Source organism: Sinocyclocheilus grahami, unplaced genomic scaffold (assembly GCF_001515645.1).
Source record: "Sinocyclocheilus grahami isolate Dianchi unplaced genomic scaffold, SAMN03320097.WGS_v1.1 scaffold447.1, whole genome shotgun sequence".
NCBI classification, from domain to species: domain Eukaryota; kingdom Metazoa; phylum Chordata; class Actinopteri; order Cypriniformes; family Cyprinidae; genus Sinocyclocheilus; species Sinocyclocheilus grahami.
The window spans coordinates 66,453-92,301 of record NW_015505626.1 but is presented as its reverse complement, the minus strand read 5'-3'; the positions used below and the strand labels follow the sequence as shown (position 1 = coordinate 92,301).

Below are 25,849 nucleotides of genomic sequence, written 5' to 3'. Positions count from 1 at the left end.
TTTCGTAAGGTTATGCCCTTCTCGTTTTACACTCCATGCATGTGGACTGAAAATTAAACAAGTTAGTTATGATAACATAATGTGTACCACGCTGATTTGTACAGAGGCTCCGTAGATTTGCACTTAAGAAGCCTAAACAGACAGTGTGTCACGGTTATGCTGTGCTAGAGAACAGGCAGGACGACGAAGATGAAGGATACACGAACACTTTAATCAACAACAGGGTAACATCCAAAACAGGGTAGGCGCACACGCACAGGGTAACATTCACAAACTGGAACACAATGGACAGGAACTGATATAGGGTGGATAACGAGGGGCAGACAGGTGAGCACAATGAGGTGATTAACTAATAATGAGAACAGGAACAACCAAATAAGGACACAGAGGGAGAAACCCACAATCTACAGTCCACAGGGGTGTGACACAGTGAATGAGAGAGAGATCGACTGAGCACGTGCGATTACTTTCGTCTGTCCTCCAGACCGAGTCATATATATTTGTGAAAATAGGTTGTCATGTTCAAGGAAAGCGAAATCTCTGTCTTAGCATCGCTCTGGTCAGCTGAGCCTTCTAAAGTGTCGCTCAAAGTTAAAATGATTTCAACAGTGTGTTTCATTACGTCTCTTTGAATGAATGAATCAGCGTTTTTGAACGTGTAGTTGAATAACAGCCACCACCTTGTGGTGCAACACTGTAACTGCACTGACTGACAGCCCGTCTAGAACTCACGCAGGTGGAAATATCAATAGAAAGTCTCTTGTCCAGTCAGATTAGAAAATCAGATTACAACTAGGCTAACTGTTATACATATAGGCTAATGATAGCCTAACGATCTTATTGTCAGGTTTATGTTCTGTTAAGTGGACCGTTATTTTGTCATTCTCTTCTGTTTACTTCACTTCCTGTTTCAACGCTATTTGGTTTCGGTTTCATTGTCTTCAGAATATGACCTTGTTAGTTATATTGTAACACATACACACACAAATTATATATATATATATGTCTATGTATGGCGATAATACCGCATACCACGCTATTGAGCCACTCAAAATTACCGCAAGGGAAATTCCCTCACAACAACAGCCCTAAGGACAACAACTCCATAAATACAGGTATGCCCTAAAATTCAAGATATTCAAGATAATATATGATGATGAGCGACTGATGAGAATGATGGAGTGCAGAAGAGAGAGCAGAATGAAGATGTGACAGGGTCGTGACCTCGTAACAGGTAAAAGGAGCAGATAAATTCAAGATATTCAAGATAAAATTGAATAAAGTTGAATTCAAGATAAAATTAAAGATTGGTGCAAAAAATGCCCCGTATGAGTTTTGCTGTATGCTGTATATATATATATATATATATATATCACATTTCACACGATATCACACCAGCAGCGAGAGCAATATCACAGGACTGCTGATTTTGTCCCGATCGATCACGAGCTTAAGTGTGATTTTATACAAGGTCAGTAAATAAGAAGTTAATATTGTGTTATATTTTAAACATAATATTATGTTTTTGCTCAATTTAGCAGAGAACATATTATCTTCAAAGCTACAGCAGAATTGTTATGCGTCTCCGAGCAACACAGCGGTGTTTAGTTTCTGAATAAATCCGCGTTTTGAATGAATCGTGTGAATCAATGATTCAAAGGCACTTTCATAAAGAGAGCCCTTTACTTCATTCCTGAATGAATCAGCAGATCAAATGAATGAATGACTCATAAAGACATTTACCGCCACCTGCTGGCAGATTTAGTTTGTTATGTAGAGTATCATTTCATAGAAAAAAATAATAAAAATAAACACATTAAAGGGATAGTTCACCCAAAAACTTTTTATTCTGTCATCATTTACTCACCCTCATGTCGTTTCAAACCTTTCTTTTGTGGAACATAAAATAAGGTATTCTGAAGACTGTTGGTACAAAGCTGTTTTGGTTACCACTGACTTTCATTGTATGAACAAAAAAATACTGAGATGTTTCTCAAATGATCTTCTTTTATGTTCCATAGTTTACGTTGCAGCCTAAATGTTTGTGTAATAAATCTGATGTTGAATCAAGTAAAATATTTATTTTTAAAGCTACAATTTGTAATGTCTACTTGATACTTTCTCATTTAACACAAAAATACACTTTTGTGGGTATTTTCACAGTCAAATTTATTTTGCGATTAATTAGATTAATTAATTGAAACATCATGTAATTAATTAGATAAAAAATTGTAATCGGCTGACAGCCCTAGAATATATGAAATGTAAACAAGCCCAACAATAATTGAGTTTGTTTGCTATTTTAAATAATTTCTTTGTTGATTTTCATTAGATTCTAATTACTGTAATGACTGTTTATTTAAATCAGCATAATTTATAGGCAACACATCAAATACTACCATGATGATTGATTCTTCAGAATTTAAATGTTTTTACACATTATTTTAATTATTATTTGCGGCAAAAGTTGTCATGAAAATAATGATTTAATGCATAAACTTTAAAATAGTATTTATTTATTTATTCTTTAATTATTGCTTGGTTTTGCATTAAATCATGGCAACATTTGCCTCAAATACTGGAGTAAAATGAATTATGAGCTAGACATGCTCTCTACATGTTTCGTAAGATTCACAAGTGTGATGTGAGACCAATGAGGGAGCAGTTTTGTGGATAGAGAGAAAGAGTAATGGAAACTGTACCGTATGACAGGCCACAGGTGCCACAGTTATCTGCATCCACACACACACACACACACACACAGGCTTCACAGGGATTATAGGTGTACCTGATTAAGCCATCATCCACTGACCACTGAGAAAGAATGAGACTGATGACGATAAAGGAGAAGAGACAGAAACCCCATAGAGAGAGAGAGAGTGTGTTTGTGGCAGCAGCTGAAGTCAAGAGATGTTGACGTTGAGAAACACAATATGAAATGAAATACTCTATGTAGAGATGAACAGATGTTTCTCTCTCACTCAATCCCTCATTTTATCCGCCTCTGCATCATTTGTGAGGGGGTGGTATAGAGCTAGACATGCTCTCTACATGTTTCGTAAGATTCACAAGTGTGATGTGAGACCAATGAGGGAGCAGTTTTGTGGATAGAGAGAAAGAGTAATGGAAACTGTACCGTATGACAGGCCACAGGTGCCACAGATATCTGCATCCACACACACACACACACACACACAGGCTTCACAGGGATTATAGGTGTACCTGATTAAGCCATCATCCACTGACCACTGAGAAAGAATGAGACTGATGACGATAAAGGAGAAGAGACAGAAACCCCATAGAGAGAGAGAGAGTGTGTTTGTGGCAGCAGCTGAAGTCAAGAGATGTTGACGTTGAGAAACACAATATGAAATGAAATACTCTATGTAGAGATGAACAGATGTTTCTCTCTCACTCAATCCCTCACTTTATCCGCCTCTGCATCATTTGTGAGGGGGTGGTATACACACACACACACACACACACACAGCTGGTCAGCTATCCTTGTGGGGACTCTCCATAGGTGTAATGGTTTTTCTACTGTACAGACCGTATATTCTATTGCCCTGCACCAACCCTACCCCTAAACCTACCCCTCACAGGAAACTTTCTGCATTTTTAGATTTTCAAAAAACTTAATTCTGTATGATTTATAAGCTTTTGTACCCGTGGGGACCACAATTTAGGTCGCCCCCATGACACGAGCCCCCATGAGTCTGTGTGTAGTCAGGTTTAAGTCCCCACCAGGATATATAAACCAGTACACACACACACACACACGTCATTTTCCTGTAGGCTGATTCCCACACACAGACAGAAGATGTTGTGATGAAGGGTTTTCATCATCCATGCTTGCACACCAATGATGTCGGTTGTTCAGAAACTTAACCTGCTCGCTCATGAGGAGGAAGTAGAAGAGAGACTAATACCACCAGTCATCCAGTGCCCTTTTAGTATTATTTACTATTATAGTATTTATTAATATTTGAATTAGCTTTTAGTTTTATATTTTCAGTTTACATTTTAATTTAAGTTTTAATTATTTTCTTATGTGCTTATGTGATTTTATAAATATATATTTTATAAATATGCTTTACATTTTATACATTTATTTTTATTTCACTGTTTGTTATTTTAAACAAACCAGTACACACACACACACACACACACACACACACACACGTCATTTTCCTGTAGGCTGATTCTCACACACAGACAGAAGATGTTGTGATGAAGGGTTTTCATCATCCATGCTTGCACACCAATGATGTCGGTTGTTCAGAAACTTAACCTGCTCGCTCATGAGGAGGAAGTAGAAGAGAGACTAATACCACCAGTCATCCAGTGCCCTTTTAGTATTATTTACTATTATAGTATTTATTAATATTTGAATTAGCTTTTAGTTTTATATTTTCAGTTTACATTTTAATTTAAGTTTTAATTATTTTCTTATGTGCTTATGTGATTTTATAAATATATATTTTATAAATATGCTTTACATTTTATACATTTATTTTTATTTCACTGTTTGTTATTTTAAACAATTTTTTTAACTAAATGTATTCAAGTTAGTTATTTTGTTATGTGTTTGTGATATTTTTAATTCATTTGTAAATACTTTATTTTCAGATTTAAGTTTAGTAGTTTTAGTACTGTTTTTCATCTGATGTATATATTTTATTTCATCTTAATATCACTTACTAAAAACTATTTGCATTCTTTATTTGTTTACTTGCTGTGATGTCATTAGATGTGCCAGTGCATTTAGCAAATTATTACAATTGAATTCAAGGTTATTCAGAGATACATTTTTCTGTATTTGGAGTAAAATCCTGAATTGTATGGGATAAGGCCAGGAACATGTATTAAGATTTAAGTTGACTTTTATAGAAATTGGCCATTTTTGGGTCCAGATGGGTTTTCTCAGAACTGATTTAAAAAAAAATTAAATTAAAGGCCTTTAGTTGACCACACACACACACACACACACACACACACACACACACATCTGGCCTGTTCCAGATCTCTTCAGTCTAATCAATACATTTAAACAATAAATTAATGTGATGGAGCCAGAGAGACCAGACCTGCAACTAAAACAAAATCACACATTTCACTCTTCATTTGCACGATTTAAGGAATGGTTAACTAAAAAAAGGTAAATTCTATAAGCATTAACTCATCATATCATGCTGCTCTTTTCTATGCAAATTAACAAGAGATGTAAAGCTCCACAAATGACAAAAGGCAGCATAAAAATATCATAACAGTATGACTTAATCCAAATCTTCTTTTATGTTTATTTAAGAAATCAACTCAAATTTAAATAGCTATTTACTGAAAACCTTAAAAATCTTACCTAACAGCCTTGGTTCACTTTCATTTGTATGAAAAATATCTGGTTATGATGATAGAAATTTTGTCTGCTATTCATCGAAGATTTGTAGCTTATAAACGGAATGCTGAGGTGAAAACCCAAGAGTCATTCTGTGTGTTTGTGTTTTAATTGGGCGACTTGATGAGAAAATCTTTGACCGTTTGGATGCAGTGGGTTCAGCGCTAGAATACAAATAACAAGCGTTTTGTCTCTTTCTCTTCCAGGGAGACACATTTCAGCACATTCAGGACATTGTGTCGTTTCTGCTGAGGACGATAAACCGCACAGTCATCACGATGGGCAGAGAACACGCTCTCATCGTGAGTTTAAACCACTAGATCATCTCCTTTCATTGTCCTTTTCTCTCTTTTAAGTCAAATATCGTTATTATTATTGCTCATACTTAGACCAGACCAGAAACATTTACTGCATTAAAATACACGATTTTATTGACGTCATCTTAAATATCTCAATTACAAACAAGTGGAGGGAGGAAGAAGAAGTGCACTGTGGGAAATGTAGTCTTAGACTATCAGAATATCGGCGTATAAAAATACATTGATTATAATATTTGTTATTTTATATATTTATATGTATATACTGTATATTTTCAAGTCTGGACATGAATACAGGACAGATACGGAGTGGAAGACGTGCGTTTGAACCAGCGTGTGTGTTCGTACTCTAGGAAGCTGTATGTAAGAAGGTGTGAATGATAGAGAAAAATGTATCAGTGTTTGTGAATTCATAATGAATCTAAACATTAAAGCTACAATGTCTGGGAGAACATCAAACATTTACACTTTAAATTCAGTCTTACGGGTTTGTGAGGAAATTAGCGGTTGCATCCATGTTGCATTAATAGGACTTTCATGTCATGGTGAAATGACCATAATTACCAGTCTCCAAGTAGTAAAACCTGCCCATGTTTTTGTCAGAAACTCAGAAACTCACAATTTAATGAAAACTCTGGCTAAAACCGGCAGCAGCTTCAACAGCTGCTGTACCTCTAGACATATATTATCTTTACTATTGTTTTGTTAAGTTTCCTGATGCACATTCACTGAGAATATGGAGGTAAATTAATGTAGTGATTCATTATTTTTTCTTTCATCGTGAGTAAAGCTGGAGATGCTGCCATTTTGATGTTATGCAGCAATTTGCAGTAATTTTGGCATTGAGTGTTGCCATAGAAATGAATCATTTCTGATTCTGAGAAACTGAATAATTCTGAGTAGGGTCTCATTTAGTAATTATGGTCATTTTGATGAGACACGGGGCCATTCACATGCATCTGAAAATGGCCCAAGGGAACCAAATGTGATATGGTTTTTGAAAAATGTAACTTCTTTTAATTTGACACAGCGTTTTAAAAATACATGTTTATGTACATGTACATACTGTATGTACAACTAAAAATGGCGCAGATGTAATACAAGAATGTTTGGTATGAACAGCCACTTTAGTCACACTTTCTCTCTTGTTTTTGCTTCTAGAATCACACTGAAAGTTGATAATTTTAGAACTTTAAACTTTTGAATTCAATTAATACATTAATACATTTAAGCTCTGTTTCAACACCTAGTGAGCTGCCTAAAATAGGCAGTATCCTTACTGAAATAGAGTGAGTGATTGCTTCCAACTGATTGATTTCAATTAAAGGAATAGTTCACACTAAAAATTTAAATTTGCAGAAAATGTACTCATCCTCAGGCTGTCCAAGATGTAGATTAGTTTGTTTCTTCATCAGAACAGATTTGGAGAAATGTAGCCTTATATCACTTGCTCACCAATGGATCCTCTGCAGTGAATGGGTGCCGTCAGAATGAGAGCTGATAAAAACATCACAATAATCCACACCACTCCAGTCCACTCATCAGTTAATGTCTTGTCAAGTGAAAAGCTGCATGTTTGTGTGAAATGAATACATTTTTAAGAAGTTTTTAACTTCAAACTGTTGCTTCTGGCCAAAATAATGCTTTCTCCAGTAAAAAAAAAGTAGTCTCGTCTGAATGAGGAGAGAAATATGCACAGATAAAGCACCGTTTACAAGTGAAAATTTTCCAAAAAAGTTAACAAATGTGTGTAGATTTTGACGTGAGAGGAGAGTTGGACAGACTATTTCACTGGAGGAAGCGTTATTATGGATTCTGGACTTCCAACATGTTTGTTTAGAACTGTTTTTGTGCTCCATCTGTGCATATTTCCCTCATGATTCAGGCGAGATTACTTTTTCACTGGAGGAAGCAATATTATGGATAGAGGATTCATAAAACATCGTAATGATGTATTTGTTTCTTACAAACACAACTTTTCAAGTCACAAGACATGACTGGAATGGAATGGTGTCAATTACTTGTGGATTATTGTGATGTGTTTATCAGCTGTTTGGACTCTCATTCTGACGGCACCCATTCACTGCAGGTGATCCATTGCTGAGCAAGTGATGTAATGCTACATTTCTCCAAATCTGTTCCCATGAAGAAACAAACTCATCTACATCTTGAATGGCCTGAGGATGAGTCATTTTTTATTTGTATTTTTTTGATGAGAAAAAGGAGAAAGCAAGAGTAAAAACAACAACAACAACAATGTTACAGAAGTTAAATGCATTGTGAATGTAATTTATTTTTGTTTTTAAGGTCATAATGTAAAATATAAATATAAATGTAATATAGCTTGCAAATGCTTGCAAATATAGGATACTTTAAAACATAGGGAAACAAGATAGAAATTTTGATAATATTGATGTTGTGTTATTAAGGAATAATTTCTATAATTTGCAGTAATTACAGCTAAAGTTTTATATATATATATATATATATATATATATCTTGTTTTTTGTGAATAAAGTATGTGCCTAATGAAAGAGAGAAAAAAAACAAAAACACCCTTTTCATCATCTGTTTTGGCAGATCATACATTAGGACATAGAAATTAACATTAAGACAATATGACACAAAACTAAAGACAAACCGACACATAAACAGAGAAACATTCTTCAAACTCTCACTCTGTCTTTCTGTTTGTCGCTCTCTATTTCCTTCTGCTCAATTCGTCATTTATCTCACTTTCTTACAAGTTTCACAGCACAGCAGTCGGGTTCTGGAAATAAAAGTCTCTTTCATTTTTTTCCATTGAAAGATTGATTTTTAATGGTAATATATAAACATTTCAAGAGACACCGACTGTGAGCTCTGGAGTTAAATCATTGCAGCTGCTTCTGCTCTGGGACTTAAAAAAAAAAAAAAAATCATGTTTAATAGCCAAAATTCCAAAAGAGAGATCCACCATATAATGTTCTTGAAAGAAGTCTCTTCTGCTCACAAGGCTGCATTTATTTGATTACAAATACAGTAAAATCAGTAAAATTGTGAAATATTATTACAATTTAAAATAAATATTTTCTATCTGAATATTAAAAAAAACTAAATTATTCCTTTGATCAAAGCTGAATTTTCAGCATCATTACTTCAGTTTTCATTATATTGTTTTTGTCATCAGTAGTGCTTGCATTGCTATTTTTATTGCTATTATTGTTGGTCTATTATTATTGGTCGAACTCTGTGTTAGTGAGATCTTTAACTCTAAGTATTAAACTTTGTCGCATAACGTTTTTGCTAAAGACATAAATGATTCATTGAGAGGATCATTTGTTTCGGGCTTGTAACTGCTGAGCGGCCACCTGAGCTTTGCACGGGCAAAGAAAGTGTTGTGCATTTCTGTTTTGTAAAGAGCATTATAACCAATCCCATCTCAAATTTTCTTCGTCCCTTGAGGACGAGGCATCAAGTCACGGAGAAGGATTAGCTCTTCATAGTATGGGAATAATGATCCTGTTTATCCCAACAGGAAAGAAAGGAAGAGAGATAACGGAGTCGAGGGAATTTCATATGTGTGTGTGTTTGTGTGACAGGAGGGATATCGCACAGGTTCACAGTTTTCTCTGGCTTTATGATATGTGTGTGTTTGTGTGTGTATGCGTGTGTGTGTGTGTCCCTCAGGGCTTCATTACAGTTGAATGGGAGCTTGAGCTCACTGTCCCTTGATTATAACAAACATACAAACAGCTGACACTAATAAATACATCACACTCCTACAAAAGCACACACTCATCTATTTAACTGCCTGCTTAAAGATTTCTCCTTTTTTCTGAGTCTATGATAAATAGTAATAATGATGCTTGATTTAGCAAGAGGCACCAATTAAGACTGAAACAGTCTGTTTCCTCCCTAGAGTAGATGCTCATATGTTTCTGCTGACCGTCAGATGTTTTGATCTGCTGTAGGATATTGATGCAACTCTTAAATCATTCTCATGTTTTCCTGGTGAATTTCTGTCTGTTTCTGCCCCCCAGAAGACACATAACTCAGATGTGGCTCTGCACACAATTTATAATATTTTAAATGGGTCATGGAAAATGGATTTTCTTGCTCTTTTGAGTAGAGTTTTAACCCTGTTTTAGTTTAACCCTAAATGATCAACATGATCAAAATGTTGCTGATAAACCTGTCACACACAATCTACTACATGCCTTCAACATACTATAGTTGATCTATACTATGTACAGTACATCTGCATCAGACAGATGTCTCAGATGTTGCATTGCATCTCTCTGCACGAGTGTTGCATTTTTAACATAGCTTTTAGACTCCAGTGTTCTGCTCTATTCAGTCACCGTCGACCTGTTTTTTAGCACAGCATGTCCTGTGTGACACCCGTTAATACTCTCTGTGCAGCATTGAGCGCTGTTGCTGAAAGTCTGAAGAGTCACCGTGTAAAGTGAGGTTTTGTCAGCCTATAACCATAATAATAGCAAAAATGCCACTCCAAAAGAAATCACAAAATTATAAAAGGCTCCAATTTGGCATTTTTGCATGTGGTTGTTGCTGGGCTTTGATAAGTGTGAAATGCTTGATGTTGATAAAAGTCATGCAATTAATATGTTTTGCATGTTTGCGTCAGTTCTGAGTACTCGTACCGTATCTGTTGTTAATGTTAAGGTTAGCCATTCACAGCAGAGGTCATTTGCATATAGTACAGTAGCAGAATCAGCCTGTTTAATTGTAAAATTGTAAAAATGGTCATAAAAGGCTAAAATGTGACATGATAGACATAAGTGGACTGATGGGGTGATGTTTACCTGTATATAATGCAGGCTGTTTTCTGGCAGGTTGAGCAGTTGTTGATGTCCTGACCTGTTCTGTAAGAACAACGCCTGAAAAAACAAGAAAGTATGAAGACCGGCACACACACACACACACACACACTTGAACACATGTGAGACATGGACACAGAGCATTGAATTAGAGGTCTGTTCTTTTCCACCCAACTTCCACCCACAATGATTTTCTTCCTACACACGTCTGCATTTTTATTTGTTATTTCCAGGTATTACAAAAGAAGTGAATTCTTTTCAATAATATCACAGATTCTTTATTGTAGCCTGTGCTTGTTTTGTTATAGATTTAGTTATTAAGCTTCAGTCCAGTTTGTCACACACACACACACACACACACACACACACACACAAACACACACACACTTTAAGCATGTGATTCACACACAGAACATTGAATTAGAGGTCTGTGCTTTTCCATCCCACTTCCACCCACAATGAGTTTCTTCCTACACATGTCTGCGTTTTTATTTGTTATTTCCAGGTATTACAAAGAAGTGTCTTCTTTTCAATAATGTCACAAGAGATGCTCTTATTGTAGCCTGTGTTTTAGTTGTTAAAGGTTTTATTATTAAGCTTCAGTCCAGTTTATGTACATTTTAATATATATATATATATATATATTACCATTTTATTTAAACGGCTCATTGGCTCATTAAATATTTGTGTATATATATATATATATATATATATATATATATATATATATATATATATATGTGTAATGTAATAATGAATAATAATTTATGCATTTAGCAGACACTTATATTGTCTGATATAAATATCGTATGATATTTATTTTTTAATGAATGATTGTTTTTCCAATGAATTGAAAGTGCTGGAATGTTGTTCCAGTCCTATTTTGTAATTCACTCTTGAAACTTAATCTGCATATAGAAACTTGCTCAGTAACTACAACTCAGAAATGTAGTCTTGTGTCACAACAAATAAAATCAAGGCCAGCGGGAATCCCACAGGCATACAGACCTCTATTGAATGTCCTTGAATATGTAATGAAAATGAACACTTGAAAACATACAACACAGTCACTTTCCTGATCAATCTTGACAGATCTGAGGTTTGAATCAAAGCAGAGTTTTGACGAAACTGTGTGTGTGTGGATGGAGGAGAAAAAAGAGAGGGAAACTCTTAAGAGATTAAGAGAAAGGGTGTAAATGCGTTAGGAGGTGTAGCAGTGAAGATGAGACAGAAAGTAAGCCATCAAATGAGAAGGAGAGAGAAAGAGAGTTTGGGAGCGGTAGGGGGTCGATGTCCCATTGATGATCAAGATTCCCAAGGCATTGCCGCAGGATGCATCAGTTACCAGGGGAATTATGGGATGATGGAAGTGTGGAATCACAAATCAAACACGCTTTCATGAACTCCAGAGCCTTAATCTCTCACTCTCACTCACCCTTCACTCATTGCCTTGTTCCTCTCCAGATCCTGAATGACATTGAGAAGAACTTTGATCTTTTCCTGATTATACAGCAGGTTTTCTTCTACATTCTGCAGCAGTCCATGTAGAACGCCAGGTGCACCGTTGCATTGTGGGATATCGTCTGTTGGAGGTGGGTTTGTGTCTTTAGAGTTCGTTTCCGTCTCAGTTTTAGGTTCTGATGGAGTAGGGGGCGGGGCTTGTGGTTTAGGCTCCGCCCCTGAGCCAATCAGAAGCTCTGGAGGTGCTGGTTTACATTTGACCTGTATTGGTTTCAAGTCTTTCTTGGGTGGAGGAGTGGGCGTGGCTTGGGACTCACAGCCAATCGGTTTAGACGTGGCAGATTTGTGCGTTTGCGTAGTCGCACACTTGTCCTTTGCATCTTGTGATGCATGTTGTGCGGTTGATTCTGTTTTGACTCGTGTTTGCGTGTGTTGCGTTTTGTGCGTCGTCGAGTCATTATTGGGTTTTTCAAACTGTGTCGATGCCTCTGTTTTCACATCTTTTTTGTTGGATTGTGAAGGGGTGGAGCATGCGTTTTGCGTAGTGTGATTGGGAATTTGTGCATACGTTGGCTGTCCAACCGTTGAGCTTCTTTTCTGCAAGCGAGGTGAACAGGTTTTCCTCGGCGGTGTCGGAAGCGTCATGCTCGCTTGAACCTGACTGGCGGCTCGTTTGCGACAAGTGGGTGCCATGCAGGGAGGGGCTTGAGACTGTCTCCGCCCACAGCTGGTGCACAGTCTGGGCGATGATGTCATCACGCGACATGGGCGAGGGGGCGTGTTGTACGAGCCGGTGGCTGGCCTGGCCGCCTCCCCTTTCAGCGACTGACCCCGCCTACATTCACGTGTCATTGTTTGGCTCTGCCGCCTTGCTTCTTCAGGCTCCGCCCCTTCGCTACAAACTCCGCCCACCACCTCGGGTGCAACAATACTTCCGTTAACGTACCGAGGGGTTCTTTTTAAACTCCCTCTTTGCCCAGATTGGTTTGGATTGGCTTTGATTTGACAGTACACCTCGCTCTCCTGGGACGTCCTGTCCTGTGCCACATGGTTCTTGGATGCTGCCTTGACGACATGCCTTCCATTGACTTCACAACGCCTCACCCGGTCTAGCGACATGGTTTCGGCAGTCGGTCCGTTGGCCGTACTGACTGTTTGAGTCCTCTTCTTCAATGACGGAAGCGAGCGGAGACCCGGCGATGTTTGAACGCCAACGCTGCACAAAGGGCCCCATTTCTGAGACAGGACAGCCCGACCACCAGCTAGAGGCACCTCCAGTGCCGGCACCGCATTGGATGTGTTAGCTGCCCGTCGGCCCATGACCTCTGCTGATTGGCTCAGCCCCCTGAGGAGGAGCTGGAGGGGGTGTGGCCTTCGTTTATAAGCATACTATCTAAAACAAAGATGATTATTCCTCGGTGTGTTTTGGGAAGTTGTATTCCACAGCAAGTGATCGCATTGGTCAGAAATCCGTTTTCACATCCGTCTTGCCATCAATCCAGTGTCTAAGTCTTCAAATTCGTTGTTTGCCTGTCTGAGAAAGAAAAAATATGTGTGTAAAAGATATTAGACTGTGCATGTGCTACTCATAAATTACAGTCATTAAAAGGATAGTTCACCCACAAAAGAAGATATTTTGAAGAATGTTGGTATCCAAACAGTTGATGGTAGCCATTGACTTACACTGTATAAAAAAAGTATTATGGAAGTCATTGGCTACAGTCAACTGTTTACTTACCAACACTCTTCAAAGTGTCTTTTTTTGTGCTCAACAGAAGAAAGAAACTCAAGTTTGTAACAACTTAAGGTTGAGTAAATGATGAGAGAATTGGAAAATATAAAAAATAAGCATTCACATTTTTTAAATAAAATGTATTGTAGTGTTATAGTTGAGGAACATTTCCATTTTTTTTCCTACAACATTCTCAAGACCTCAAATGTACATTTTAAAATGGTTATGCTTTCAAAAAAAAGTTTGATACATTGTAACTAATGCCGTAATAATGTAAATGTATATGCATGATAAATCACTTGAAATTAGGTGTAATTTACGTTTTAGAAGAAATGTGAAAGTCTCTTGAAATAACATTAACCACAGACCTTATGTGACTTATTTAAAAGTTACTCTTAAATCCAAAACCGCTTATGAAAAGCCATTATAGATTAGTTAGAAGAGGGACAGTCCAGAATAACCCTTATTAGACAGACATTAGATCCTTATAAAGTGACCTACTTTTCATGAAAAGTGTAAATTAGTTACACTGAAAAAAGGTGTAGAATCTGTAGAAACCATTTCAATTGAGAAATAGCTAGTAAATTTCACAAACTGAAAAGGAAGCAAGTAACACGTTAACATTTAAATTAAGATAAATGTGAAATTTTGAAGTAAAAATGCTGAATTTTCTTGTTAAATGCATTTGAATTTATTAGTTTTTTTTGTTTTTACACTGTAAATAATAGTGTATTTGATTCTTTATCATTGTGGAAAGTGTGTGTGTGTGTGTGTGTGTGTGTGTGTGTGTGTGTGTGTGTGTGTGTGTGTGAGAGAGAGAGAGAGAGAGAGAGAAGAGTATTGTTGGTCAAAAATGCTAATGACCCGCATTAGCCTCTAACAGATGAACATTATATTACAATACTACTCATTTAATTCATGAACGCACACACACACACACACACACACAACAGTCCTAATGAGGAACAAAGCGTCGGTGTGTTTAATTATGAGATTAATTGAAGTTAGTTTGGAATATTTGACTGAATATTTGCATTTCTTAGAGCATCCCAGAGATTACGTTCATTAGGATTATTTTCATTTGAACAAATTATTAGAGAAATCCGAAGCCAAATCTCCTCCTCTCGTCTTTCATGTCTGCTGTCTCTGAATCCTCTGGAGAGGGAGTGTGGGCTGCAGGGCGGCTGTTTGCTCTGTGATGTGTTTAGAAGAATTTAGATTCATTGATCTGCTGGATTTGACACTTTTTGACCTTGGATTGGATCAAATTAAAGTACTGTGGTAATACCATGGTGTGCTTTTGCATTCATTGGCAGTCATTAACAAAGAGTTCTGTATACCCATATGGTATACCATGATATTACCATGTGTTTTTGACATTTCACACAGTATTACCTTGTACCATTGAGATACTATAATATATGGAAAACATTCAGTACCTTAAAGTAATGGTAAATATGAAATATATATATATATATATATAGCGAAAATGTTAAAATTAGACGTTTTTTTGTGTGTTTTTGCACATAATTAACTGGAGAAGATCTGTTAGTGTTTAATACTGCTAATGGCTACTGCAATAACTAATAGTTTACTTGCTATAGAAACAATTTTAACCCAGAAATTGCTAGTAAATTTCAAAATTGATTGCAAAGAAACAGTAAGTAACTCTTTGAATTAAATATAATTTTGAAGCAGAAAGACTGATATAGTATTTTCTTGTAAAACATACTCCAATAATCTTTGTTTTATTTACAATTTTGAAAAATCTTTTTTTTACAGTGTAGTTTAAGATATTATAGTGTACATCATCTGATACATCATTATGGTACAGACACAGTGTTTTTCTGTAAGGGCACCTTGTCTCTACACACACACACACACACACACACACACTCATGCGCGCACACTCCTTGAGTATTGTGTTCTTGAGGTCTCTTGTTGATCTTCGCTACGGTTCATCAGCACACAGTTAGATGTTCTACTTTCATCCCTCAATATAATTTTGAAGCAGAAAGACTGATATAGTATTTTCTTGTAAAACATACTCCAATAATCTTTGTTTTATTTACAATTTTGAAAATCTTTTTTTTACAGTGTAGTTTAAGATATTATAGTGTACATCATCTGATACATCATTATGGTACAGACACAGTGTTTTTCTGTAAGGGCACCTTGTCTCTACACACACACACACACACACACACACTCATGCGCGCACACTCCTTGAGTATTGTGTTCTTGAGGTCTCTTGTTGATCTTCGCTACGGTTCATCAGCACACAGTTAGATGTTCTACTTTCATCCCTCCATTCTCCAGCACACACACACACACACACACACACTGAGAGTCTCTGTTGATCTCTTCATCAGCTCCGGTCGAGCCCTGCACTCCTCCTCTCTCTTCTCTTTCACACTCCGTTACTCCTGACTTTGATTTTGTCTTTCTGAGCCTCTCTTGTGTCATCATTCACACACACACACACACACTCTCTCACACACACACACATCCACACACACTTTATCAAATACTCTCTGGCATCTCTGCGTGCGGCGATCGATATTCAGGAGCCGCAGATGCAGCGTCCCGTCACCACACTGTCCTGAAAACACACACACACACACACACACCTTCCAAAAATTATGCTTTTGTCAAACCTGCCACTGGAGCAAAGAAAGTAAGTTTACTGGCCATAAATATTTACTCTCAGACATAAAACCATATTTTGCCTGATATATTTTGCATTAGGAAGCAGAACTGGAATGACAGGAAGAAAAATTTACTGAATAGTAATTCAGAAAAATTCAACACGGGTTATGCGTTCTGTGAAATCTATATATCTGTCTGTCTGTCTGTCTGTCTGTCTGTCTGTCTGTCTGTCTGTCTGTCTGTCTGTCTGTCTGTCTGTCTGTCTGTCTGTCTATCTGTCTGTCATTTGTTTTATATATTGTTTTGTTGTATTGTTCATCTATCATTCATTCAGAATATAAATCTTAAAACTAAAAGCTTATAAAGCTTTTAAAACTTTTTTCAAAATAGTTTTCTTGACTATATTTGCTTTTATAGCTGAATTGCATTACAAAAAATTCTGAATTTCATTTCATTTTAATTTCGTTTCTTCCATGTTAATTCTTAGTTTACCTTACAACTAGACCATATAGTGGAGGAAGGACACCAGGCAATTTGATTCATAAAATAAGGTTTTCATGAAAATATATGCATTTAATATTTTTATGAGTTACCAGTTTCATTAAAGCAGTGAGGAGCCCAAGTCCGTGTTGTAAATTGTGAATGTAGTCCTGAAGGTATTGAGTTTTGACTATTCATGATGCTCGTTGCTTCACTGAATGGTCAGCTAGTTGGTAATTCCATTTTATTTACTCAACAGAGCCGAATTTTTATTAGCAAATGTCATTCACGGGTGTTTATTTTGAACCCTGTGTGCACAGAAATGAATCAAAACAACCAACAGCAGGCAGGATGAGCATATAGAGTGAGTGGAGATGGATCTGGTGTGTCCGTTTGAATGAAATATGTAGTTTGTAAAGTCTGTCTTCATTCTGTGCAGTGACTCCCAGCAGACAGTCGTCTGTTCATTATCCGGAGCCTTTAACTGCTTTCGGTGGGATCTAATGAGATTTGAAGAAATCAGACTCTTTTTTCCAATATTCCAATAACAACAGTTACATCAAATGTGGTCTATTTAACTTCTTTTTGTGATGATTTGATTGGTTTGGCTGGCGATTCATGCTTTGCAGTGGTATGTCTTTCAGAGCATCAAACTGAACGAAGCTCTGGGAGATGTTGCAAAGCGAGATACACACGAGTGTGTTTAAGCCTCTGATTTACACTATTAACCAGTCAGGAGCGTACAGCACCTCTGAGACACACAGAAAGAGGACAACGCTGCCAGTTATATTACACACATAACTCACACACACACACAGGGAAACCTAGTGGAAGAACCATTACACTCACAAACATATACATACAAACACACACACACACAGGTGCATGTAATGTGTGTGTGTGTAATGGCTTGACTGTGGTGTTTCTCAGTGCACACTGACATATACTCTACTCTGCACTCACTAATTAAAAATACCTCAAAGTGCCATAGTATAACAGTGACATGATATCATGGTAATACCACAGTATTCACTGTATTGATGTTCTTAGTGGTTTTAGCACGTTGTAATGTGGTTTCTAGGGTGCCTAGGTGGTTACCAGGGTGTTGCTATGGTATTTGTTAGGGGTTTTTTAGGTGGTTTGGGGCTGATTGCTACTGTGTTCTGGGTGGTTGCCAGGGAGTTGCTAGGAAACTGTTAGAAGGGTTGCTAGGTTGTTCTTTGTGGTCGCCAGGAACCTAGTGGAAGAACCATTACACTCACAAACATATACATACAAACACACACACACACAGGTGCATGTAATGTGTGTGTGTGTAATGGCTTGACTGTGGTGTTTCTCAGTGCACACTGACATATACTCTACTCTGCACTCACTAATTAAAAATACCTCAAAGTGCCATAGTATAACAGTGACATGATATCATGGTAATACCACAGTATTCACTGTATTGATGTTCTTAGTGGTTTTAGCACGTTGTAATGTGGTTTCTAGGGTGCCTAGGTGGTTACCAGGGTGTTGCTATGGTATTTGTTAGGGTTTTTTTAGGTGGTTTGGGGCTGATTGCTACTGTGTTCTGGGTGGTTGCCAGTGAGTTGCAAGGAAACTGTTAGAAGGGTTGCTAGGTTGTTCTTTGTGGTCGCCAGAGAGTTTCTACGGCATTTGTTAGGGGGTATCTAGGTTGTTTGGGACTGATTGCTAGTGTGTTCTGGGTGGTTGCCAGGGAGTTACTATGGCACTGTTAGATGTGTTGCTAGTAGGGTTGCCACCCGTCCCTTAAAATACGGAATCGTCCCGTATTTAAAGGTATTTAAATTAATGATGCGTCCCGTATCAAATCAATACGGGATGCGATTTGTCCCGTATTTTACAAAGGCCAACAAGCTGAATCAACAAATGAGTATTTTGCACCGTTTATAATGCTAATAGCAATTATAATGAAATTAATTTCATAAGAAGTTAGATAAGCTCATCTTGGCTTCTTTGTTTCCATGGCGATGATGGAGTCTCCAGAACGCGCGCCGTTAAAGCCCTTTCACGCGAGCGCAGCATGCGCTAAACCTGCGCGGTTTAAAACATCGAGGAGCTCACGTCTGCCCTTTGAACACAAGACTCTCCAGATGTAGAGCTGAATGGGAAAGTTATCAATGGGTCTGTCCAGTAACTAATGATGAACGCGCAGTTTGCAGAGAAGCGTTTGCTCACGGTGGTCTGACTTAAAGGGATAGTTCACCCAAAAATGAACAATTTTGTCATTGTTTACACACCCACAAGTTGTTCCAAACCTGTAATAATTTCTTTCTTCTGTTGAACATGAAAGAAAATACTTTGAAGAATGTGGGTAACCAAGCAGTTTCTGGTCCCCAATGACTCTGATAGTATTTTTTCTCTATGGAATTTACTGAGGACCAGCAGCTGTTTAGTTACCCACATTCTTCAAAGTATCTTCTTTTGTGTTCAACAGAAGAAATTAACTTGCAGATTTAGAACAACCTGGGTAAATTATGACAGAATTTTCATTTTTGGGTGAACCATACCTTTAAAGTGACAGTGAATGTAGAGTAAAGTGAATGGGTGTATCTTATTTTGGCTCGCTGAAGGTGGCAACCCTAATTACTAGGTTGTTCTTTGTGGTTGCCAGGGAGTTTCTGGGGCATTTGTTAGGGGGTTTCTAGATGGTTTATGGATGATTGCTAGTGCGTTCTGGGTGGTTGCCAGGGAGTTGCTAGGGCACTGTTAGAATGGTTGCTAGGCTGTTCTTTGTGTTTGCCAGGGAATTTCTAGGGAAACAGATACAAAAATCTCTTTTAATTTTAGTCGAAAAAGGAGACAAAATATTATTGCGGACTGCTATACATGCCTCTAATACATGAGCTTCCATGTGTGCGGTTGTCAGATATCAAGAGTTCAAAGTTCTCTTTTAAAAGGATACATTTTCTGCCCAAGTGTTTTGCTTAGTATTTGAAACCATGCGCATACACTCGACCTTCATTGCGGAAGCGCTGATGATAATATGAAAACAGACAAACAAGAAAGCTGGAGTTTAGCGATCTCCATATGAGATGCTTGGCTTAAATGAAAGTGTCATTCAACCAGTCTGTGTTCTGTCATGAGATCTTGACTTTTTTATTTGCGATTGTGTTTGCTGAATAAATGCACTTACTCAACCGCTGTTGTTTTAAATTGTTGTTTTAAAAAATGTTTTTATCGACTAAAACTAGACTAAAATGCTCAGACATTTAGTTGACTTAAACACAACTTTAGACACTTAACTTTAACACTGAGTTCTAGAGGTTTGTTGAAATAGTAGGCCTAATAGTGATGCTTGATTTATTAAACAACACTACTAAACCAACAAAAGCACATGTAAAGATGATTTCATTGAGTGTCAAAGCAGTGCTGAACTTGAGTGTGTTTAGCAATCAGACGTGTGTGTGTTTGCACCTGTGAGAGTATCAGGGTAGCTTAAAAGATTTATCAGCTTAAAAAGAAAACGGCTTTTTTTTTTAAAAAAACTGTGTATGTGAGAGAGAGAGAGAGAGAGAGAGAGAGAGAGAGAGTGTGCATTTGTCTGCAGAAGAACACAAATGTCCCAAGAGATGCGCTGATGTTTGTGTCTTCACCTCTTTTGGAGGATGACGCATGTTTTCTCAAACTTATTTCATTTTATACACTCTTCTCTGAGTAAATCGCACAGTCATGTCCAGGTCACATTTCATCCCAAAATCGAAGGAAAATAATATAGAAGTCTGTTTTTAGGACCATTAATCCCCCAAATTCTCAATACTGTATTGTATTCAGACATTTAACTTGTGGGTTTTTGTGATTCTCATTATTGTCAATAATGATTCTCCTTAGATTGTTTTGCCATTATAAAATATTAAATTATGTATATACATTACTGCACAAAAGTTTTGGGTCGGTAAGTTTTTTTAATGTTGTTGAAGGAAGTTTCTTATTCTCTTATTATTAAAAAAATCTTTAAAACTAGCCTTAATTTCATCATGTCAGACATTTCTTATTCCTTCCTTTTCATTCTGAGGTGAAATATGAGCTGGACATCATCTTGACAGGTATCTGAAGATTCACCTCATTTAGAGGTTCAGGCCTGTCTCTCTTAAATACCCGTCTGTCTCCTGTCTTTCTGTTCATGTGTCTCTTCTCCTCTTTATTTTGCTGTCACTGTCTGTTTGTTTTCTTGTCTTTCATCCATCCCTCTCTCTGGTGTTTATCTCTCGCTGTCTGTCTGTCCTTCTTTCTGTCTTTCCTCTCTTATTTTCTCTTACTTGTGTTCAAGTGCTTGTGTCTCACGGATTCTCAATGTTTTTATCTGTGTTTAGATTTCTTCAGCGTGAAATCAATTTTGTCACACTCTTGATCTGAGTCTCACACACACACACATGCTAGTTTAGGAACTAATTTGTCACCAGAAGTGATATAAATATGTCAAAACTTCTCTTTGGGGGCATTCAGGGACTTCTAAAATAATCTATAAATTAAGTAAATGTTATTTAAATTAACGTAATGCAAAGAGTGGAAGACATAGTTCACCCTTTTCCCAACAATTTTGTCATTTATTCACCTCATGTCATTCCAAACCAGTATGACTGACTTTTTTCTATGAAACATAAAAGAGGATATTTAAAAGAAAACATCTCAGTGCTTAGTAAAAAGTAGTAACCTGCAATTGCTTCACAACCTGCTTTAACTTTGCAAATTTTAACAAATCAAATTTTAAATGAAATCTAATTAAATGTTTCAGATGTCATTTTAAAATGTTTTAAATGTTTTTTTGTCTTTTAGATTTTAAAAAAAAATGTCTTTACATGTACACAACACACACTCAAATACACACAGGTACATGCACACATTTAAATACACACACATTATTTCATCAGAGGTCTCAGTAACAGATAGGTTTTAGATACATGTTGTTTTACAACACACACACACACACACACACACACACACACACACACACACACACACACACACACAGACAGATCCCAGTGTTGTGTTTACAATACATTCAGTAAACTTGCTCTGTGTTATTAATGATGATTAATTACACGCAGGCATTATGAGCTATTTTAGCAACCAGAGACCCTTACAGAAGTACTGCAGCAGTCCCATGGTAAAATGATGGTGTCAGATGGCAACTCTGGTGTTTTGATATACATCATGATACTGAATGATTACCAGATTCATTCACTATGGTGTATATGTGATTCTGCAAAGTACTACAGAGAATATCACAACATTACCATGATACAAGTCCAAAAAACATGGTATCATAATTATACTTTGATACTTTTATGGTATGACCATGGTGCAGGTCGAAAGTACCATGTTAGTACCAAGGTGCTTTTTAATATATTTTTGTTTGAACTCAAAAGCTCTCCACACACGTAAATTAAATTAAATATTAAAAATGTTATTGAATGTTAAAAATTAAATTAAAATTGTAACAATAAATTGAAAATATTTACATTTAATTAATGTTTCAGATGTACGCTAATGACTTGAGCATTGTTGTAATATTTCATTAGATGATTAACTCTGTTACTGACCTTCATTACAGAGTGTTGTGTAGGTGAACGGACTGTTCTTCATCTCTGCATCTCTTCATCTCTCTCTCGTTCACTCGTTCTGTTTCTCCTATATTCCTGTGAGATCAGACTCCTCCGTGTGTTTCTGTTCTTCTTTCTTACATCCGTCTGTGATTTTCTCTTGTCTGTATTTATGATCTGACTCTCTTTCACGAGCACATCTGTCTCTCCTTCCATCTACTGGTGAACTGAGCGTCTTGTATCTCCTCTCTCTCTCTCTCTGTCTCTGTGTGTGTGTGTGTGTGTGTGTGTGTTTTAATCCCGCTGTGTGTCCTGGTTTCCCCCTTCTGTTCGGTCACATTAGTTGCTGATAGGAGGTCTGGACACACACACACACACACACACGCTATACAAACGTGTTCAAGGTTTAAGGTCAAAGAAGTGTTTGCAGTTTCGAATTTGTGTGTTTTGTTACATTTACAATCAAAACATTTTACCAAAAGAAGTTTAAGTTTAGGTTCAGTTTAAAAAAGACCTAGTGTTGAAATGAAGAATAAAAGTATTGTGCATTTTATCTGTGGCACTGGTGTACCAAAACACTTTTTTCAAACATCTTTCTGAGACACTCATCTCACCTGTCATTGGCCGGATAAACAGATAGTCCCGCCCCCAAACTCACACCATTCATTGAGTCTCTGTTTCTGTATTAGGCTCAAAGAAACATAAAACATTTTTTGAAATGAACAAAAAAAAATGTTCTAAGAATGTTTTCGAAGAACATTTCCATTAAGCTTTTTAAACATTACTTGTAAATGTTCTCTAAATGTTCAAAACGTCCAGTTATTTAAAAAAATAAAATTATTGATTATTGCGAAAATGTCAGAGCAAACGTGAAGGGAACAATTCAAAAATTTTATCATTTTTTCAAACATTATGGAAATGCTACTTTTGAATGTTCGCTGAAACAAGTAGTAGTAGCGTTTAAAAATATCTTGAACATCGATGAACATCCGACTAAAATGTAAAAAGAAAACATTCCATGAATGATGTATAAATAACATTTTGAGAACATTATAAAAGACCAGATAACTTTAAACAACATTCTATTAACGTGACTGGCTGACATTTGTTCATAAATTTGAAAGAGCCTTGTCAGAACGTTCTGAGAATGTTCCCTGTTGGCTAAGAAAGCAGTGATTGATATCTACTGCTTTATCATTTCAAACTTAATTTTGTCAAATGTTTGTAAGGTGTTATTTGTCATAAGTACATTTTCAAGTTGAAAAGGCTGATCCAGATAATATTTGTGTTTAAATATAATGGCGTGCACAGGTTTCTGTGTGGGCTGGTTTAGGGATCGGGTTTGGCGATAGAAAATAACATAACCCTGATAGAAAAAAATGCCATCTCTAATATAGCATCTAAGGTCTCTGTGTGTGTGTGATGCAGGGTTATTATAGTTAACTGAAACTAAAAGTAAAATCATAATAAAAAAAAAATCACTACTTGTAATAAAATAATGTTAATGTTAATAAAATAATAAAATAAATGTAGATTTTTTTTATTTTATTTTCTAATTTTTGCTTGGTTTAACTTGTTCTAAAATAATTAAACCTAAAACTGAAAAAAAAAACAGATATTTGAAAAAGCTTAGAATGACTAATACTTTAAAATGGAACACATAAGAAAAAAACGAATTAAAAATATAAATTATAATATAATCTAAATCCGGCAAAATCTGTGGGTGTCCTCGATAGGAAATGTGAATTTTAAAGTTTTTACCTTTCTTTGTTTTTTTAAACATCTATAAAATACAAAACATTGAAGTTTTATCGATATTGTTGGTCTGCAGTCATTGCAATTAGCCTTACATAAAAACAATAGATGTGCATGACAAGTCCTCATTTAGTGTGTGTGTGATGTTTAAAACACAGGATGAAGGCAGGCAGTGCGGTTTGCTCTCACTAAAGCTCATTTTAATTTGATCTGAAGTGGAGCTGGAATCTCATAACATCAGTTTACAGAGAGAGAGAGAGAGGACTAGAGGGGGGGCAGCTGTGAAAAGAAGGATAACAGGAGGAAAATGAAAGAATGAGAAAGATGTAGATGAGGTTACAGCCACAGGGGAAGAAGAACTGAAACCAGGACAAGAAGTCACCGTGACACACACACACACACACATTTTCAACATGCTCTCAAATGCTCACGGACGTCATGTGTGTGTTCAGGTTTGTGTTTGTGTCTTTTCATCTAGTCTAGGTCTCTTCTTGTCTCGTCTGTTTCTATATTTTTATTGTCATCAGTTATTCTGTCACAGTCTGAGCAGAATGTCAAACCTCTTTCTTTCTGTCTGTGTCACTGTCTGTCTCTCTCAATCTTATTTCTTAATTTGGTATATTTTTTTTTTGGCATGACTAAAACCATATATTTGTGTTACCAGGTATCCCAAAGCAAATCAATTTCAAGTAAATATAAATATAATAAATATGGTAAATATAATATAAAGTAAATTAGACATGAAAAATCACTATGTTTTGTATGTTTGGTAATACTTTATATTATAACTAAACAGTAGTGAGTTCACTGCAGGACAGATGGAGGTGCCGGTGCGCTCACTTGCTCTTAAAATACTCCGTATTTTTTGGTCATACAAATAAGAGTAATACATCTTTCAAATCTGTAAATACTCTGTTTATTTCTGAACACTCACAATAACAACAAAACACAATATATATATATATATATATATAAATTAAGAATATTAATTATAAATGAGAAAAATCACTTACACTGTAGTATTCATGTTATTTCATAAATGTATAAATGTATATGTAAATTTCATAATTTTCTTACATATTACTTCTGGTTTTGATTTCTCAAACTTTGGCTGCTTCTGCCTGAAAGCCACTGAAAATCAAATGAATATTTTATCGGAGAAATGAAATGATGCAAGTCCGTATGAATTATGTTCTCAATGAATAACGAAGGAAACAGGAAACAGATCGGAAGAGATAAGAGATGTTTGAACAGGTGCGACGCTGGAATCAGGATGAAGGGATATTCATGACTCATGTGTGCGTGGTTTTATTTTCATTTGGCAGAGTGAGCCATCTGTCCTTATAGATGACACCGCTCTATTTAATTAGATTTATTACATAACACAGATTACACCTCTACCGCTGCCTGCCTCTGTGTGTGTGTGTGTGTGTGTGTGTGTGTGTATGTGAGTGTGAAACTCCTTTGTTGGCTGTACATTTTCATCAAACATTGTGTCCTTTTCTCTGCCTTTGGGTGACTGTGTGACTTTCTGTCTGTGTGCATTTACTTAGCTGTACTTCAAGGACAGAGTTTGTCCTCAGAAGACAGATAAATCTGACAAAAGGACTGTTTTCTGTTTTGATAATATATAAAATAATATTGCATGGTAATTATATTAAATATTG

The 25,849-nt window shown here is 36.5% G+C and overlaps 2 protein-coding genes across 3 annotated transcripts in view; one reads left to right on the top strand and one right to left on the bottom strand.

Annotated features, from left to right (window-relative positions):
- The window catches only part of LOC107552325 (dedicator of cytokinesis protein 2), a 120,660-nt gene that overhangs the window by 68,598 nt on the left and 26,213 nt on the right, over positions 1 to 25,849 (top strand). The window contains exon 23 of the mRNA XM_016234186.1: positions 5,602 to 5,697. Within this exon, the coding sequence (XP_016089672.1) occupies positions 5,602 to 5,697 (96 nt within the window). The remainder of the gene's footprint in view (positions 1 to 5,601; positions 5,698 to 25,849) is intronic.
- LOC107552345 (protein FAM196B-like) lies at positions 10,138 to 22,668 on the bottom strand. Of its 2 annotated transcripts, none has more exons than XM_016234204.1 (3): positions 22,428 to 22,668; positions 11,971 to 13,530; positions 10,138 to 10,595 (listed from the first exon to the last, which is right to left on the bottom strand). In XM_016234204.1, the coding sequence occupies exons 2-3, from the start codon at positions 13,314 to 13,316 to the stop codon at positions 10,517 to 10,519; spliced, it is 1,425 nt and encodes a 474-aa protein (XP_016089690.1). In that variant the 5' UTR covers positions 13,317 to 13,530; positions 22,428 to 22,668; the 3' UTR covers positions 10,138 to 10,516. The 2 variants fall into 2 exon arrangements, with proteins under 2 accessions (XP_016089690.1, XP_016089691.1); XM_016234205.1 differs by having other exon boundaries at positions 11,971 to 13,526.

Bases quoted from the DNA above. Each gene is read 5' to 3' on its own strand.
- LOC107552345 (XM_016234204.1), bottom strand. From the start codon at position 13,316: ATGGGCCGACGGGCAGCTAACACATCCAATGCGGTGCCGGCACTGGAG. The intron at 10,596-11,970 runs GTGAGTGAGAGT...TTGTTTTTTCAG, and splicing joins AACAAGGCAATGAGTGAAGG to GCGTTGTTCTTACAGAACAG.